Genomic DNA, 18,780 nt, shown 5'->3' with positions numbered 1-18,780 from the left:
AGCCGATCGTTATTCAAAGCAGAAGCCAATTATTCCACAACAGAAAAGGAGTGCCTCGCCATCATCTGGGCTACGTCGAAATTTCGCCCCTACCTCTACGGCAGGCCCTTCAAAGTTCTGAGCAACCACCACGCCTTGTGTTGGTTAGCCACCTTGAAGGACCCTTTAGGTCGCCTCGCACAATGGAGCCTAAGACTTCAAGAATATGACATTACTGTCATTTACAAGTCCGGAAAGAAACACTCCAACGCCGACTGTCTCTCTCGTGCGCCTGTCGACCCACCACCACCCAACGACCCGGATGACGACTACTTTTTGGGAACGATAACTACCGACGATTTGCTGAACGACAGCGGGCCGACCCGGAACTTAAGGCCCTAATATAATACCTCGGAGGCAGGACCGCCGAGTCCCGAAGGTATTCAAGCGCACATTTGCGTCGTTCTTCCTGCTAAACGGTCTTCTCCAAAAGCAAAACGTCACCACTCCGAGCCAAGTACCTCCATGTGGTGCCTTCAGCTCTGCGACCAGAACTCCTGCAGACCCTGCACGGCGATCCGACGGCAGGGCACCTCGGTGTTTCTCGCACGCTCGCGATGATACAAGAAAGGTACTACTGGCCACGTCTTACCACCGATGTCACTCGTTATGTGAGGACATGCCGGGACTGTCAGCGACACAAGACACCGCCGACAAGGCCAGCGGGACTTCTGCAGCCCATTGAATCACCTTGCCGACTTTTCCAGCAGATTGGTATGGACCTACTGGGGCCGTTCCCGACGTCGCCTTTCGGAAACAAGTGGATCGTGGTAGCTACCGACTACCTCACCCGCTACACCGAGACAAAAGCCCTTCTCAAAGGCAGTGCATCCGAGGTAGGTAAGTTCTTAGTCGAAAATATCGTCCTATACGTAACAGTGCCCCGGAGGTCCTTATCACCGACAGAGGAACTGGATTTACTGACGACCTAACTCAAGCGATCTTGGCATACAGCCAGACAAACCACCGCCGGACGACAGCGTACCACCCACAGACCAACGGCCTCATCGAGCGGCTTAACAAGACAATCACCGACATGCTGATAATGTACGTCGATGTCGAACACAAGACGCGGGACGCCATTCTTCCGTACGTGACCTTCGCATACAACATGGCGGTTCAGGAGACGACGCAGATATCTCCATACAAAATGGTCTATCGAAGGAGCCCGGCAACGACGCTCGATGCCATGTTACCCAACATCACCGACAAAGAAAACCTCGATGTCAGTGAGTACGTTCTACGCGCCTAAGAAGCCCGACAACTCGCGCGTCTCCGTATCAAGAATCAACAAACGACCGACAGCCGCCGTTACAATCTTCGACGACGCTTCGAGGAATACCAGCCCGGTGAACGTGTTTGGGTATGGACGCCGATACGCCAACGTGGACTAAGTGAAAAGCCTCTGCGACGCTACTTCGGACCGTACAGGGTGGCTCGATGTCTCGGCCCACTTGATTACGAGGTTGTCCCCGACGGCATCACGAACTCTCAGCGACGCCGATCGCGGCCTGAAGTCGTCCATGTCGCGTGCCTCAAGCCGTTTCATGCGCGTTAACAAACTGCAACAGTGTTTTTTGTATTAATATTGTATAGTAATTTATTCATTGTACTTTCTTGCATTATTGTTGTACCTGCATCTTTAGTTAAACATCGAGACGATTCCTCTTTCAGAGGGGGGCAATGCCACCTTCCATTTTCAAGTTTTGTTATCGCCCCAAAACACTACATAATTCTTAGCGCAAGACGCGCGTGCAGTTTTCGAGAAGCTTTCGGACTTTAGTAGATCATTTCGATAAGATCACGCCCACTCTGCGAACTGTAAAGATTGTTCAGGAACCTACGCCACCGCCAGCGATAACGCTAGAACATTCGATGGCAAGAGTATAAATGCCGACGCACTTCGCCGCTTGTGAGTAGTTGATCGACGGCCGACGCTCCGTTCACTGCTATCTGTGCAAGACTGCTACTGTAATCGAACTTTCTGTATACCGGACACAGGTTCGCCCAAAAAACAGTTAAATCCCAACATAAAGTCTCCTGTCTTCAGCTACGTCACGACCCCGTGACAATATTTTCGCTGTTTTGTGTGCAATCTCACAACCATATTCGCACACCTGGCACAGCTACTTGCGAACAACCAAGACATCTCAAGGCTACTAGGCGTGATCTTCCACATGAGGCGAAGCATTCGCCTCCTTACGCCTCATTACGCCATCTTCTGGCATCAAATCCCATTCTACGCCACTTTGGTTCGGATGCTCCAGCGGAAATCAATAAAGACGCTAGTGGAGTAGGCCTCGACACTATTCTTGTCTAGCGTAAACCTGGTTTTGATGAGTATGTAGTTTTCTATACTAGTCGTACTCTCACTAAAGCTAGAAAGAACCACTAAGTCACGGAAAAAGAATGTCTTGCCAGCATTTCAGCAATCACAAAATTCTGACCTTACATATAGGGCTGCCTATTCGACGTCGTGACTGATCACCACACATTGTGTGGGTTGTCGTCATTAAAAGGTATACCTTATTGCCCAGCTCGCTGAGCGCTACGTCTTTATAATTACGACATCCATGTAGTTTATCGGCCAGGTAGCAAGCACTCGGACGCAGACGCTCTTTCTCGTTCACCACTTCCCCACGATTATATTACAACGTCTGTTTCCAACTGCGAATGTTTTTCACTTGAACATGCTGACATGTCCTCTGAGCAACGCCAAGATTTATGAATAGCGTCTCTCCTAGAGTACAAGTTATGTTTGGGGCATGCGAAATATGGCCAGTTCGTAGACGGTGCTCGACGAAAAGGGAAGTTAATGAAAAAAGGCTGCCCAGACCAGACTAAGCCCTTCTTCTCGGAACGCGTCTTTGTCGTCGAACGCCGTGAGCCTTTGTTCACCACACCTTGGGCTGGGGAGTCACCCGCACGGCGGTAGCGCTCTCACAGTGAGCCATACTGAGAAATAAGCGGTCGTTGTCGCGACACGGCTCCCGACAAGATAATGTGACGCCATACTGTAACAAAACGTGTGGATATACGGCAGAATCGTGTCTACTAACGCCAGACAGCCGACCGGCCGTCTAGGCAGGCTTGTTGTCGCACAAAAATATAATTTAAGCTGTACGCCGTTAAAACGACGGAGTTCTTTGTAGCCGATGCTCGGAAGATAGCAAAGTGTGGGAACGCAGAGGCGGAGACCCATCTCTGAGGATAGGGCAGTTTGCTTTATTGGTGGAGCATCGAGTAAGGGTTCGTCACACGAGGCTATTTCAGATGATACGGGAGGTATTTAATGAAGAGAAATGGAGAGAAGGGGAGCTTGGCGCTCGAGAACGAAATCAGGACGCGGGGACAGAGGTCGTGTCTATAGCGCAGACTCTGATCCAAAGTTGATACTACATCGAGAAGTTGGTGTCGATGTGTGGAGTGAGTATACGAAGGGCTCGGCAAGTTATGCCGACGTTAATATTAATACAGGCCAGTGCTTACTGTGCAGTTGGTTTGCTGGCCACCCCGGCCTTTGTATGTAAATCAGTGTAAGTATGTAGATAAACCAAAGTTTGCCATCAAGTGAGCAAGCAGTCCAGTACTTCAACGTGTCGTCGTGATCATCTGAACCATCGGGATTACATCCATCAACCCAATCTGAACTGCGCCTGTATCAGATGTATCCACGTATCGAAAACCATTCACTTCGAGAAACTGCCCGCCATCTTGAAATTCGTGATGGCCTTCGGTACCGGCAAAACTACTTATCTGATGGCCGAAAATGGTTGCTGGTAATCCCTCGTCACCTAAGTTCTGACGTCTGTGCTTCCTTCCACGCAGATCCACAATGCGTCCATGATGGTGTTGTGAAGACGTACGCTCGCCTACGTATTCGATGCTACAGGCGCGGAATGTATCGCTTTATGCGGCAGTACGTCCATTCATGTTTTTTGCGCCAACGCCGGAAGAGCTCTCCTCGCACGATGACAGAAACTCCACCCGCTGCCTTGTCTTTCCCGACCTTTCGGCTTCATCGGAATCGATTTGTACGGCCCTTACCATACGCATCAAATGTAAATCGCCGGGTCATCGTAGCCATGGACCATCTTACGCGCTACGCTGAAACTCCGGCCCTTCCCGAGGTCACTGCGCGTGGAGTTGGCTTGTTCGTTCTGCAATATCTTGTCCATCGGCATGGTGCACTGTGCGAGCTTTTCAGTGATTGCAGGCGTTTCTCCTTATCCTAAGCTGTAGAAGCCCACCTGCGCGAGTGCAACATCGTGCATCGAAACAACACCACAGATTACCCAACGGAAGACAAAGCGATTTCATCGCACGCTATATGGCATGATTTCCTTGCATGTTTCCGGTAGCCACACGAATTTCGACCGCATACTGGCATTCGTTACGCAAGCTTACGACAGTGCCATTCAATCCACACCTGGATTCTGCCCGTTCTTCCTTCTTTATGGTCGGGAGCCTGCCTCGTTCTCGCACACTATCCTTCCGCACCACCCAGACCCTTCCGAATTAACGACTCTGGTCGAAGCCGCCCCTTATATCGAAGCATGTCGGCAGCTCGCACGTTTGCTTACCACGCACAATCAGACTCGCCAGAAGCACTCTCATGACCGACGCTCATCTTCTTCGTCATGCGCCCCGAAAACAATGATGTGGTCTCAGGTGCCACCAGCGGCCCCGAGCCCTTCCTCAAAGTTCGTACCCAAGTATGAAGGTCATTACGGAGTCCAGCGCCAGACGTCGCCAGTCAACTGGATTGTTGAGCCTATTCAGCCACCAAGAGATCAACGGCGCAGTGGGCGCAATAGTGTGCACGTCAACCTTTTGAATCCTCCCTACGACCAACTCGTCCTGCCTGTGCCATAGGTCACCATGATGGCTCTTTTTTCACCGGGTAGTTATTGTAGTGACTAATACGGTCATTGCTGTAAGAAAGATGAAGACGTTTGTTGTGACTGTGGCTCGTGCTGCTGCTAAAACCACTGATGGCTGTCTCGTCACTGTTCGGCGCATTAAACGGTTGCCTTACTTAGGCGTTTAAAAGTATTCTGACAAGTCCACGAAAGTGTGAAATTATAATCGGGTTTTAGGTCACTAAACCGCAACAGACATTATTATGAATTAGACGTCCTTCAACCTATTTTAACAGACGAATTACAAGTTCCGTATTTATGGTCGCAAGCTGTTGATGATTGTTCAGATCTGCTCGGCTTCAATGTCAGCTGTAAGAGTAGTATGTGAGTCCACCAACAGAAGGCATACTTGCCCCTAAAAACACAGGCAGCCGCCGCACTTCGCCTTCTTCTCATAGGTGACACCATAATCCACTGGTTTTGCTGCGGTGAATAGCGTTCCACGCTGGATGTCCGCATGTGACCTGCGTCGCCAGGTGCGTGGCAATATTTTTAGAAGTCAGTTGCTAAGGCTACTGGCCAATGCATTAACCTACTGTATTGCTAAATTTGTTCCGCTAGTGTTCAACTTCAAAATTACAAAAGTCGAACTTCAAAATAGCAGACATTCATAATTTCAAACTTTAGTTACTCCGTTCACACTTTTGGCCCGCTTCTTTTCTGCTGACAGCTCCTTCTTTCTTATCCCAAGCCCCGTTACCGCATTTGCCCTTTTCTTCTCTTCTGTTTCATTTGGGAAATGGTATGAAGCATACGCATATACGCGTAGCAGCTTCAAAAATACTTTTAAAAAACAATTATTGGAGAGTGAGCACACGTATTTGCGGTTTAGAAAAAGTTCGTTCCAACGCAAGATTTTACAATCATTATGGCACAGTGACAGCATATTTCTAGAGGATGATAACCCACGTAGAGTTCTAGCACTGTTAACTTCGCTTGCTTTTCCAAAAATGTCTCCAAGTCTCATAAAACCACTAACGCACGCACAAGTACGAAGTTAGCATAAGTGAACTGTATCACAGCATATATTATTTTGAGCACACACGAGCATATTATGGCTACAGTTGTTATGTTGTGGAGTAGCCACGTGACATAATTGCATAGTGGTAATGCGAAATGTACACCCCGGAATGGTTGTACAGCGGTCACAGTGCTCGGCTGCTAAACCGAACGGCACGGCTTCTGCCCAGACGATTCAGGTGAAACAGTACGCAATCACGTACCATTCGCGGAAGCAAAATACAGTTTTAGCTGAGTACCATCTTTCCAACAGAAGCAAATTACACCAAAGCACTTGCCGGTAATGCTGTTTGAAGTCGTGAAGAATTGAAACCCCTTATAAGCGGCGATTGCGTGTACAGTCAACGCGTGCAATGCGAATAGAATAAAGGTTGTGCGTGGGGATGATAAGCAATTACATTTATGTGTAATGATTCAGCGCAGCACCTGAAATGTTTTCTCACTCAGCCAAAAGGCATAGGCTGTAAGATGAGCTGTTACACTTCATTATCGGTCAGCTGCTCCACATCCCTATAAAGGTTCGAATGTTTCAAGGTATGAGGGAAGGGTGGATAAACGTCTATTCAAAAGAATAGTTGAAAAAGACAGTGTGTCCCATGTTTTGGACAAACCCTTACCACCTTCAGGCGAAACTTTTATTTATGACTTTCGTCCCGTGGTGTGGGTCACTGAGATGGTGGAACCGTGAAAATCACTAAACGTGCTGCCTCGTGCCCTATGCGTACCGGTGTGTCCACCGATTGCGTACAAGTGGCCGCCTAGAGCCGCAGCGCAGACGAACGCCCGTGTAACGTGCATGGGGGTGCAGTGCTCCCAGGTTCCGGTCACAATGTCGAAGCTGTCCAGTGAGCGCAGGAATTTATCGTCCATCTGCCAGCCGCCCACGACATAGATCCGCGTGTCCATCAGCGCCACAGCGTGGTATGCCCTGCGGTCGTGCACAACGCATTAGTTACATATTTTGTGGTCTTGCATTTCTTGACCTTCAGTCGTGTGAAATGAGGTGAGAGGCTTGAAATACTCCTCCCTTCAAAAATACCACACTAAAATATCTGCAAAAAGCTACGTTCCTAAGATGTGCCATTCCTGATATCGACCGAACGCGTTGTCTGGCATTTCACTTTTAGTACATCATCACAAAATATTGCAACGAAGCGCCTACACCAATTCTATTGCTTACCAGTTATGTTTTCATCGTCGATGGAATGTATTATTATGCTTAAGTTTATTTGACATTCGGCAAGTACGGGCGCGCAGCCTGCTGTTCAAGGCACTCGCTTGCAGACCACAAGGACCCGAGCTTAATACCCAGGCCAGGATAGAAAATGCGCCCGATTTTACGTATTATTTTGTGGGTGCGTGTAGCTGTGGGTAGGAGGGCTCTTTGTAACACCACTTGCCGCACAGAAAAGTGAATAAAGGCTGTGCTTGAAAACAGGAAGAGAGGAAAAAAAGAATCAGGGCAGGCTTCCCGACTCTGCACTTCCTTGAGGCTTGGCACCACTTCATAAATTTTTTTCTCACTTACGGAACAATCTATAGGACAACATTGTTTGTGTGAAATGCGGGCACGGTTGCTTGCCTGGGCACGACGGCATCGTTGGTGTGCACTATCCAGCGATCAGCCTTGGGGTCGTACGCCTCGACGGAGGAACACGGTGTCCCGTCGTCTAAAGAGCCTCCCACGACAACGAGCATCTCGTAGGGAAGACGAGCCCGCCAGCGGTCCTGACGTGAACGACCGCACAGAACGCAGAACAAGGAATCTAGGAGGGAGAGAAACGATTCAAAAGAAAGAATGCGTGTCGTGTAGCCAGTGGCTTCCGCACCTTACATATTGCACATATAATTCAGTGAAGAAATAGTAGGGTACGTAAACACAGCAATTAAAACTTTGTATCGGGCCTCTTGTAACGTGCACGCTCTCGATCAAGCGTAAAAATCAGATTCCATTTCATGGCTGTGCGCGCCAGAACCACGATGTGCATATGCAGCAGACCGCTAAGGCAAACGACGAAGGGATTCCAACCATTATGAGTTTGAACGTATATTTAAATATGAAAACCAATTTGTTCCCTGTACTTCGTGGCCGCGAAATGCGTTAACCGTGGCGTGTAATTGAACGAACGCCTTTGAGTATAGCAGCGCAACACCATAACCGCTAAGCCGTCAACGCGCATAGTTAATTGATACAAATTGAAGACATAACGGCCCGACCGAGAACAACTATTAAATTCGTGTTATTTTCAAATTATCTGACTGTACTGTATGCCCACTACTCATATAAAGCAATACAGCTACGTCTAGCAGTCATCTACAGCTTATAGAGTGGTCATAACGTACACTATCGACGCATGTAGGTTTCAGCAGTGCTCACATAGGATGTACTGACTATCGTGTTACTAAGACAGCATGGAGACTATAGTGTGTTTCAAAATATCAATCGAAAATACCCCGCCCCCCCCCAAAAAAATAAGGGAATCGCAGCAATGACTCCTCTTCTACTTATCTTTCTCTCTTTCACCTTGCGACGCCGACGAAAGCAGCGTCTGCTAGTAAATTTCTTAATTGAAAATACCAACCAATATATATATATATATATATATATATATATATATATATATATATATATATATATATATATATATATTGTTCAGACGTTTATTGTTGGACACTCGTTGATGATCCACGACAGCGACAGTCAATGCGGGAACCGACTCTCTGCACGAGCTGCTCTTCTTCTTATCAGAAGGGCGACCCACTAAAAGGCACTGGAGTGGACGACCCACTGTTCGAAGGCTTTGCCACAACTACCCCGAGTACGAAAAGGGAGCCGCCTGGCGACCTAACAGGTGGTTACAATGAGCAGGTCATGGTAGGCCTTGAGGCACTCCACGTTAACAATGTCGCGTCCTCGATGGCGCATGTACGAAGATGGTTCGATTGGTTCAATCAAGTAGTTGACAGGGAAAGTGCGTTTGACGACACGGTAGGAGCCTTCGTATTCGGGCAATCGTTTTGAACATAGGCCAGTTGCAGTGGTAAGGATCGAGAGCCAGACGAGCGCTCCAGGGAGGAACGTGGGCGCAGTAGTGCTGGCGTCAGCGCGAATGCTTTTTTGCCGCTCTTGATCGTGCACTGTAAACGTCTTTGCAAGCTCTCGTCACTCTTCAGCAAGCTTGGCTGTAGCAGAAATAGGCGTCCACTCAGACGGATCTGCCTTGTACGAAAGTATCGTGTCGATGGTGTGCGACGGGTGCCTTCCATATAATAAAAAGAAAGGTGGAAAGCCAGTGGTGCTCTGAGGGGCGGTATTCATAGGTGACGAAGAGTAGAATGGAATCCCAATTTGTGTGATCGGCGGCGACATACTTGGAGAGCATATCGCCGAGCGTACGGTTGAAGCGTTCGGTGAGGCCATTCGTCTGCGGGTGGTAAGCAGCAGTTTTGCGGTGAACAACGTTGCACTCTTTAAGAATGGCTTCAATGACTTCAGACAGGAAGACGCGGCCTCGGTCACTGAGCAGTTCCTGGGATGGACCGTGTCGCGAAATGAATAGTTAGAGTAGAAAGGAGGCCACATCGCTCGCTGTAGCCGCGGGGAGAGCGGCCGTTTCGGCGTATCGCGTGAGGTGGTCCACAGCAAAAATGGCCCAGCGGTTACATGCCGACGTCAGTGGAAGTGGCCCATACAAATCGATGCCAACGCGCCCAAAGGGCCTGGCAGGGCAAGGTAGAATTTGCAGACCTACCGGTGACAGGTGCGTTGAAGCTTTTGGGCGCTGACAATTTATGGAGGAGCGAACGAATTTCTGCACGTAGCGGTACATGCCGCACCAAAGGTACCGTTGGCGAATGCGATGTTAAGTCTTCGATACCCCGTAGTGCGCACATTGCGGATCGGAATGAAAGAACTCGCATATGTCAGAGCGCATACTGCGAGGTATGACTAGTAGCCACTGGCAGCCGTCACCGTTGTAATTGCGGCTGTGGAGGAGGTCGTCGCGAACGGCGAAATGGTGTGCTTGAAGGCGCAATGCGCGAGTGTATGGAGTGAATGGATCAGCCAGCAAGTGAGGCGATTCATTGATCCTTGCGCTGTTCAGAGCAATGGTATGAACGCTAATGGAAGAAATGGCAAGGTGAGACGCTGAGTTGTGGGCATTGCCGTCAGGCAAGGGAGAGCTTGACAGGGCGTCGGCGTCAGCATGTTGCCTTCCATTGCGGTACAGCACGCGGATGTCGTAGTCTTGCAGGCGAAGTGCCCACCAGGCGAGACGGACTGAGGGATCTTTCAATGACGACAACAGCATAGTTCATGATGGTCGGTGACGACATGAAATGGGCGACCATACTAATAAGGTCGGAGCTTTGTAAGGGCCCAGGCGATTGCCAAACATTCCTTCTCGGTGACGGTTTAATTAGTCTCGGCATTAGTAAGCGTACGGCTTGCATACGCCACGACATATTCCGGGAACCCTGGTTTGCGCTGCGCAAGGACAGCGCCAAGGCCGACACCACTGGCATCCGTGTGTACCTCTGTAGGGGCCGTAGGGTCGTAGTGGTGGAGTATGGGAGGCGACGTCAACAAACGACGGAGCATTGTGAAAGCGTCGTCACACTGTGATGTCTTGCATAAACGTCGGCACTAGTGGTGACACGTGCAATTTCATAGACCTCGCTGAGACGATAGAGTATCACGAACGGACCGGTGTTGTGTGCTAGTAGCTTTTGGCTCAAGCCACGTCGGCGTATTGGGGTGCACACCCACGCTATATTACCGGGGGCATAGTTTACATGCCGGTGTTCGCTGTCGTAGCGAGTTTTGGAAGACTCTTGCGCTGCCAATGTTCGTAAGCAGGCAAGTCGACGTGGCTCTTTCACACGACACAAAGTTTCCACAATTGTTAAATCGTACTTGGACGACAAAAGGAAAGATAACGGCCAGCGTAGGTCGAGGTGCGTGAGCGTAGAGGAGATAGAAAGGGCTGTCGCATGTCAGTTCGTGTTTCACTGTGTTGAAGGCGTACGTGACGAATGGTGATACTTCACCCCAGTTTTTGTGCTTGGAGGTGACGTACATTGACAACATGTTGATGAACGTTTGGTTTGTGCGCTTGGTGAGGCCATTAGTTTGTACTCGGCTGCTGACCCGCAGGTCGCGGGTTCAAAAAATCCCGGCTGCGGCGGCTGCATTTCCGATGGAGGCGGAAATGTTGAAGGCCCGTGTGCTCAACTTGGGGTGCACGTTGAAGAACCCCAGGTGGTCGAAATTTCCGGAGCCCTCCACTACGGCGTCTCTCATAATGATATGGTGGTTTTGGGACGTTAAAACCCAGAAATCTATCAATCTAGGCCGTTAGTTTGTTGGTGATACGCAGTTGAGTGTCGGAATTTGGAGGCACACAAGCGAAGTAATAATTCCACAAAATAAGCGGTAAATTGTCGTCCACGGTCACTTATTATCACGCGAGGTGGGCCGTGTCGGAGGGTCACTGAATGCAACAGGAACTCCGAACTCTGGACTGCCGTGGCGGAGGATAGGGCAGCCGTCTCGCAGTACCGCGTCAGGTAGTCGGTGCATACAATTATCCACCAATTACCTTTTGAGGAGCGTGGAAATGGTCCCACCAGATCAATGCCGACCTTTTCAAAAGAGAAACCGGGAGGCTTTACGGGTTGCAGGTGACCGGCTGGTTCTGAAGTGGGCCGCTTGTGGCTCTTACACTGCGTACAGCTGGCCACGTAGTTTTGAATTGTCTTGCTCATTTTCGGCCATTAGAACCGCTCTTTCGTGTGACTAAGTTATCGTGTGGTTCTTAGATGACCAGAGGTGGGGTCATCATGCGTGGGACGCAGAACAGACGTTTGGAGGGACGCAGTAACAATCACCAGAAAGCAGGCGCCCGTTGTGGACAAGTTTCTCTGGCAAAGAAGACCATTTCGGACGCTGAACAGGTATTCGCTTATTGACTTTCTTGTTCCATGGAAGAGAGCTTTCAAGCTTGGGTCATTACGCTGCTCAGCAGCGAAAGTCACGACATCAGGAAAACCAGACGCCTAAGAAGCTATAAGGTGGTCAAAGTTATCGGCTTTACAATCTGTCGTCGGTAGCGGCATCCTGGAGAGGCAAGCCGCATCAGCATGTAGACGCCCAGTCTTGTATGAAATGGCTATGGCATATTGTTGCAAACGAATGGCCCATCATGTAAGGCGGCCGGATGGGTAACGAAGGTTGACCAGCCAACACAGGGAATGGTGATCTGTGACAATAGTGAACGGGTGACCATAGATGTATGAGCGAAATCGTTGCACGGCTAAGACTTCCGCTAGGCATTCCTGTTTGGTCACTGTGTAGTTGCGTTCAGGCTTGCTTAAAGAACGACTTGTGTACGCCACGACGTGTTCTTTTTTACCAGAACGCTGAACGAGAACGGCGCCGATACCGATGCCACTTGAGTCTGTGTGAATTTCCGTGGGCAAGGAAGGATTGAAGTGCCGAAGTATTGGCTGTGAAGTTAACGAACACTGAGCTGGTGAAAAGCGGCATCACACTCGGAGGTCCATTGAAACGGGTTGTTCTTGCGTAGAAGGCTCTTCAGGGTGTAAACGACATCCGTAAACCTGGGTACGAACCGGCGGAAATACAAGCAGAGCCCGATGAAGCTACGAAGTTTTTTCACAGATTTAGGACGCTCGAACGATTCAACGGCCGCTGTCTTTTGTAGATCAGGCTTAATGCCATCTGTGGATCGGATGCCACCTGTGAATCAGGTCTAATGCCATTGGTCTTGGAACGAGATGTCCCAATACCAATGTCTGTCGCTCGCCAAGTGGCACTTTTTTTAATTCAATACAAGGCCAGATTTTTCAGCGCAGTTCAGCACGAGGTCTAGGAGAGTGTTGTGCTCGTCAAACGTACGTCCAAAAATTAAGACATCGTGAAGGGTACACATGCATATATGCAATTTTAAACAACAAAATATACAGTCCATAAATATTTCGAATGTTGCAGGAGCAATACATAATCCGAATGGCATAACGTTGAACTCGTAGAGTCCATCGGTCATACCGAATGCCGTCTTTTCTTTGCCAGCTGCTTGCATCAGAATTTGCTTCTAATCTGACCTCAGGTCCACAGATGAAAAGTAGGACGCGGAATGCAGCCTGTCTAGAGCGTCGTCGATGCGCGGCAGTGGATAGACGTCTTTTTTGGTAACAAAATTCAGTCAGTGGTAGTCAACACAAAATCTCCGCGTATCATCCGTCTTCCTGACTAGAATGACGGGAGCAGCCCACGGACTTGCCGATTCCTGTATTATTCCTTTTTGCAGCATTTCTTGAACTTGCTCGGCGATGATCTTGCGCTCCGACGGTGCCACACGGTAAGGTTTCTGCCTAATGCGATGCGCCGACTTGGTGTGGATCTGATGACGTATCCGGGACGCAGTAATTAAGGGCCTTTAGTTGTTTTTGAAAAAAAATCGAACACTTTCGAGTGCTCGGATAGAACGTCGAGCAGTGTATGACGTTCGCTTTGGTCAAGTGACCTGCTGACCATTTGTAGCAATTGGGCATCCTGGGAACCTTGTGAGCCTAGATGTTGATCTTGGCTAGTAGCATCAGCAAGCGCAATCAGATGATTCGGGTCTATATACTGCAAGTTTCATGCCGCCTGCAAAAACTGCAGGCTCTATGAAACTGTTCATTGTTCACACACCTTTCCGTCCATCAACAACTGACACTATACAACGGGGAATGAGGATGTCCTTTTTCGGGCATGCTAAGGGAATCGGTTAGAGCGTGGTGTCAAACGTGCCACAGTTGTTACTGGAACAAGTCACAGGAACATACACAGCAGAAAATGCAGAAACGACTGTGTCCACGGAGACGAAAAAGATGCATTCATCCGGACAAGAATTTTCCAAGAGCGCCATTGGGAAAGTGCCGTGCATGGAAAGGTGCCCATTTCTGCAGTCTACAGTTGCCCCCCACACACACAAGAAGTCGATACCTAAGATAAAGTTATATGTAGACCACTGAATAACAGCAAACTCTGTGCCAAATACTCTACCACACAGCGAGACGTCCACAATACAATATCCCACCGGACACAACGCGTCACCACTTACCCCACGGAATGTCCTGCCGCGTTTTAGGCAAAACATCACTTTAGGTTCTAGCAGGTTCTTAAAATTTACACTCATCACTGAGACTGTCGCGCCTGTATCCGCAAGTGCCATAGTAGCCACTCCATCGACAACTAAATGAACTTTTTTCTTCAACATAAACGCTGACGGGGGTATACTTGTAGATGGCGCCTGGGATATCGCGGCCTCACCCCCACTGGCCGCACTGACTAGTTTTCCGGCGATGGTGTCCGTGCACGTCGCCGTGGCGGCTGCGATCGTGGAGCCCATGGAGCTGGTGGTGGCGTCAAACTTCGATCAGAGGCCGGCGAGGGGTAGCGTGACTCGGTAGGTGCGCGTGGTTTCCATGACGTGGAGAGCGGATGGTTGAAAGCTTGTTAAGACATGTACCAAGACTGTCGCTGATATGAGTGGTGCACAAAAACGTGCACACCGGAATTGGTTGAGGGGCACGTAGCTGCTCAGAGTAACGACTCCTCTCGCAAGGCATGGGATAGTGGTGCCGCCCTTCAGGGGCACCGTAGGCAGGTGATGTTGGGTAAACAGGTGGGCGAAAACTTCGTTCGTAGTTCGTAGGTGGTTGGCGTGAGAATCCAGCCTGCCGTGTGCCTTGATATTCATAAGTGTCTGCTGCGTTTATCGATGGTTGTCATGATGGAAGAGAAACAGGAGTGCGCACACGTTCTGTTTCGCTTTCGTACGCATCCTGAAAGTCGCTGGGGCAATGATAGGTCTGCTGACATAGAAGCAGCTCTTCTCTGATGATCTGCCGTATGGTCAAAACAAGGCTGTTAGGTGGCACTGTTTCAACACTAGCCACAGTGCACGTTGGAGAGGCGGCCAAATTTCGGAGATATTCATTGCATCTTGAGGGATTCAAAGGTACGGCAGTGCTTTATCACGTCGGTCACGGAGTTCAAGCAGTGTTTCCCAATTAGGAAATTGTACACGTCTTCGGCTATACCCTTGAGAACGTGCCCAACCTTGTCTTCTTCAGACTTCCTTGAGTTCAAGATATTGCACAGCTTCAAGATTTCTTCGATGTACGTCGTACATGAGTCTCCTAGAATCTGTGCCCTCTGAGACAAAGTCTGCTCCGCGCGTTTCTTCTTTGCGTCAGAATCACCGAAGCACTTCTGCACTTCTTCAACAAAACGTTCCCAAGTCGTGAACATGTCCTCGTTGTTCTCGTACCACATAAGGGCGGTGTTAGTTAACGAGAATACAACATGATTGAGCTGTTCGTTTCAGTCCCAGCCATATCTCCTGGTCACCCGCTTCTAGTTCTTGAGCCACACGTGGACGTCTCCTCCTGACATCCCGCCGAAGTTTCATGGCACTCTGTAGTACGGCACTGAACCCATCGGATGGCGAAGCGTTGGATGGCTGCTCTTGTGCCCTTACGATCGGCGAAGGTGGAAGTCCAGCGAGGTGGCGGCTGCGTCGAAGTCCTTGTAGTGAAGCTCCCGTCTTTGGGTTCGTCCTACGCAGCACCCGCCACCGAATTGTTACGAGAGGTAAGATAACCTAAGAGGGGTTTTTAATGGGCACTGAGTCGGCGATCACACTAAAAGCAAGTCGTTATCCTTCTCTACCAGCGCTTCCATTGTTTTTTCTGGTAGTAACACTTCGTATTATTAATATTATTAATATTAATATTATTATTATTATTATTATTATTATTATTATTATTATTATTATTATTATTATTATTATTATTATTATTATTATTGAATGGAATGAAAAAACTTCAATTCAGTCCTGCAGGATGCGTTTAGCGCGTAGCGGGCGTCTCCCATGTAGGGACCGACAAAGAGTACCTGGCAGCCGCTTCGTGGGCCTGCTGGACGGCCCATTGCTCGTCAGCGAGAAGTGAGCTCCTGAGGGACCTCTCCCACTTGTTTGAGGTAGAGTCGGGAGGAGTTGTTCTACACTCCTCCCGACTGTGTGTGCATGTGTGCGAGTGACGCTGTGTGTCCAAATGATGGGCATGTGTCGCTAGGGTATGCATAGGGATAAAAACGTGAAGCGTGGCAAGGTTTGGGTACGTGTGTGTCTGTAATAGGTGTATGGTTAATGCCTGCGGTCGGATAAACTTCGAATGTGGGGTGGAAAAATGCGTAGTTCCAAGTAAAAGTGCTTTGTTATTTCATTGTACGTAATTGGTGCATCCCGATTGGTATCTAACCCAGCAAGAAGGAGTTGCCCTGTGGCAGTGCGGTCGGCAAGTGCGCGAGCTGCATCATGGGCGATCTCGTTGAGGTTGGATAGGGCCCCCGGCACCTGGCCGAGATGGGCGGAGAACCAGATGACAGTGTGGTGCTTCAGGGCACTCGGGTCCGCTTTGCGCAGGATACATAACGGCTGGTCGGAGATGACTCCGCGTTCGAAGGCTTTGATGGCCGGCCTGGAGTCACTGTGGATCAATTCCTTTGCTGTCGAGCATAAGTATAGCTATAGCTACTTGCTCCGCTACTTCGGGGTTTCGGGTGAGGATTGTGGCAGAGTTGAAAGTCGGCTGCGCGGATGATACCGCGTACCGCGGCGAAGGCTTGGTTGTTGTTATAGGCAGCGGCGTCCACGAACGAGATGTTGTCCGCTTCCATGTCTATGCGCTTGAGAATGGCGGTCGCCTGTGCAAGCCGCCTGTCTCTGTTGTATTCGAGGTGTACATTTCGTGGAATGGGAGCGATCGTGATAAGGTCGCGGATTTCACGGGGAATTAGAGTCAACTCTGGGGAGTCCCTGGCCCTCGAGGAGAAGAAGCCGAGCTCACGCAGAATATGGTGGCCCACCTTGGTGGTGGTGAGTTGGGTCAATTGCACGCGTTCCTGAGCTTCGGCGATCTCTTCTAGCGTGTTATGTACGCCAAACTTGAGGAAATCGTACGATGGAGTAGTCATAGGGAGTCCAATGGGTCGTTTGACCACCTTGCGAATAAGAGCATTGAGTTGATCGCGCTGAGCACGTAGCCATTTGTGTATAGCGGCAACGTAGCTAAATGGCACAAAACAAACACGTGTACGAGACGCAGCAGGTTGTCTTCTTTGAGGTCATGGTGCGTGTTGGCTACTCTACGTACGAGTCGTATGGCATTCTCAGTCTTAGTTCTGAGCTTGTGTACTGTTTGGGTGTTGATTTCGCGGGACTCGATGATCATGCCGAGGACCTTGATGGTGTTTACCCTGGGTACAGTACGACCATCTCTGGTGTGGAAGGTGACATTGCGTTCCGCCGGAGGTTTCCACCCTTTGAGCTTGGCATCCCGGCGTTTGGGCAAATATATCAACAGCTCTGACTTCGCGGGTGAGCACCTGAGACTGGTGTGGTCGATGTAGGACGCGGCGGTGTCGATAGCCTCTTTCAGAGCGGACTGAATGAAGCCATTCGACCCTGTGGAGCACCATATGGGTACATCATCAGCCTAGATAGTGTGATTTAGCCCGTCGATTTTTGAAAGTCGTTCGGAAAGCCCGATCATCACGAGGTTTAAGAGCGTGGGCGAGAGGACGGATCCCTGAGGAGTTCCCCGCTGTCCGAGCTTCACTTGTTCCGACACTAGGTCTCCTACGCGGAGGACGGCTCTGCGTCGAGTGAGAAAAGAGCGGCTAAATCGAAAACATAGGTCAAGGGCTGCGATCGCTTTTAAGATTGACGAGTGCGTTATTGTATCGAAGGCCTTTTTTAAATCGAGACCGAGTATCGCACAGGTGTCCCGAGTGTTTCCGCCATCTAGAACTTGATGCTTTAGGAGTAACATGGCGTCTTGAGTGTGTAACCATGGTCGGAAGTCAATCATGTGGTGCGGGATGCAGTCGTTATCTTCGAGGTATCAACCAACCCTGTTGAAAACGACGTGCTCAGCCACTTTGCCCACGCACGACGTCAGAGATATGGGGCGTAGGTTATCTAGACTCGGTGCCTTTCTCGGTTTGGGTATTAGAACTGTGTGAGCTAGTTTCCAGGCATCGGGTATCTCACCTTTTTTTCATATTTTGTTGATAGTGTCGGTAAGGTAAGCGACGGAGAAATCGTCCAGGTTGCGTAGGAGCTTATTGGTGATGCCATCGGGGCCAGGGGCTGAGCGGCCATTGAGCTCATGGAGAGCTCAGCACACATCTTCAATAGAAAAGTCGGCGTCTAAGTTGGTGTTGTCGCGGCCAGAGTAATCAGGGTGAGGGGTCACAGGGCCCGTGGGAAGCGGGAGATATTTTTCCACGAGGTTCTTGACAACATCTTCCGGTGACACTGTCCATTTAGACTGATGAAGTATCTTCACTATCGAATGACGCTGATTTGTGCGGGTGTTGGTTTCATTGAGGGGGTGTTTGAGTAAGTTCCACATTTTACCATTTCGAACCTGACCATCAATCGAGTTACAAATATATACTGCTGTTTTCAAAGGGTGCGGCAGTGATCCATCATGGTCTTCAACAGCTGAGATATGCGTTTGCGTAACCTCCGATTAAGGCGTTGGCCCTTCCACCGGGCCAATAGAGACTGTTTGGCCTCAAGTAGGTGGGCGAGACGACTGTCCATCTTTTCGGATGGAAGGTCTGTGCTGATAGTTTTGGTTGCCTTGTTTACATCAGCTTCGAGCTGGGCCATCCACGTCTCGAGGCTCGGTGGCGTATCGGGAGGAGGTCGTT

The 18,780-nt window shown here is 49.6% G+C and overlaps 1 protein-coding gene across 1 annotated transcript in view; it reads right to left on the bottom strand.

The window, feature by feature from the left end:
- Positions 1 to 4,223, bottom strand: part of LOC142790279 (kelch-like protein 7) — a 32,275-nt gene extending 28,052 nt beyond the window's left edge. Inside the window, exon 1 of the mRNA XM_075885229.1 lies at positions 4,139 to 4,223. Coding sequence (XP_075741344.1) covers positions 4,139 to 4,223 — 85 coding nt within the window. The remainder of the gene's footprint in view (positions 1 to 4,138) is intronic.
- Positions 4,224 to 18,780: the final 14,557 nt, after the last annotated feature.

The sequence above is a fragment of the Rhipicephalus microplus genome, chromosome 2 (genome assembly GCF_043290135.1).
Source record: "Rhipicephalus microplus isolate Deutch F79 chromosome 2, USDA_Rmic, whole genome shotgun sequence".
In the NCBI taxonomy this organism is placed as follows: Eukaryota; Metazoa; Arthropoda; class Arachnida; order Ixodida; family Ixodidae; genus Rhipicephalus; species Rhipicephalus microplus.
Note: the sequence above shows the minus strand (reverse complement) of the source record. Positions and strands in the feature narration are given on the sequence as shown.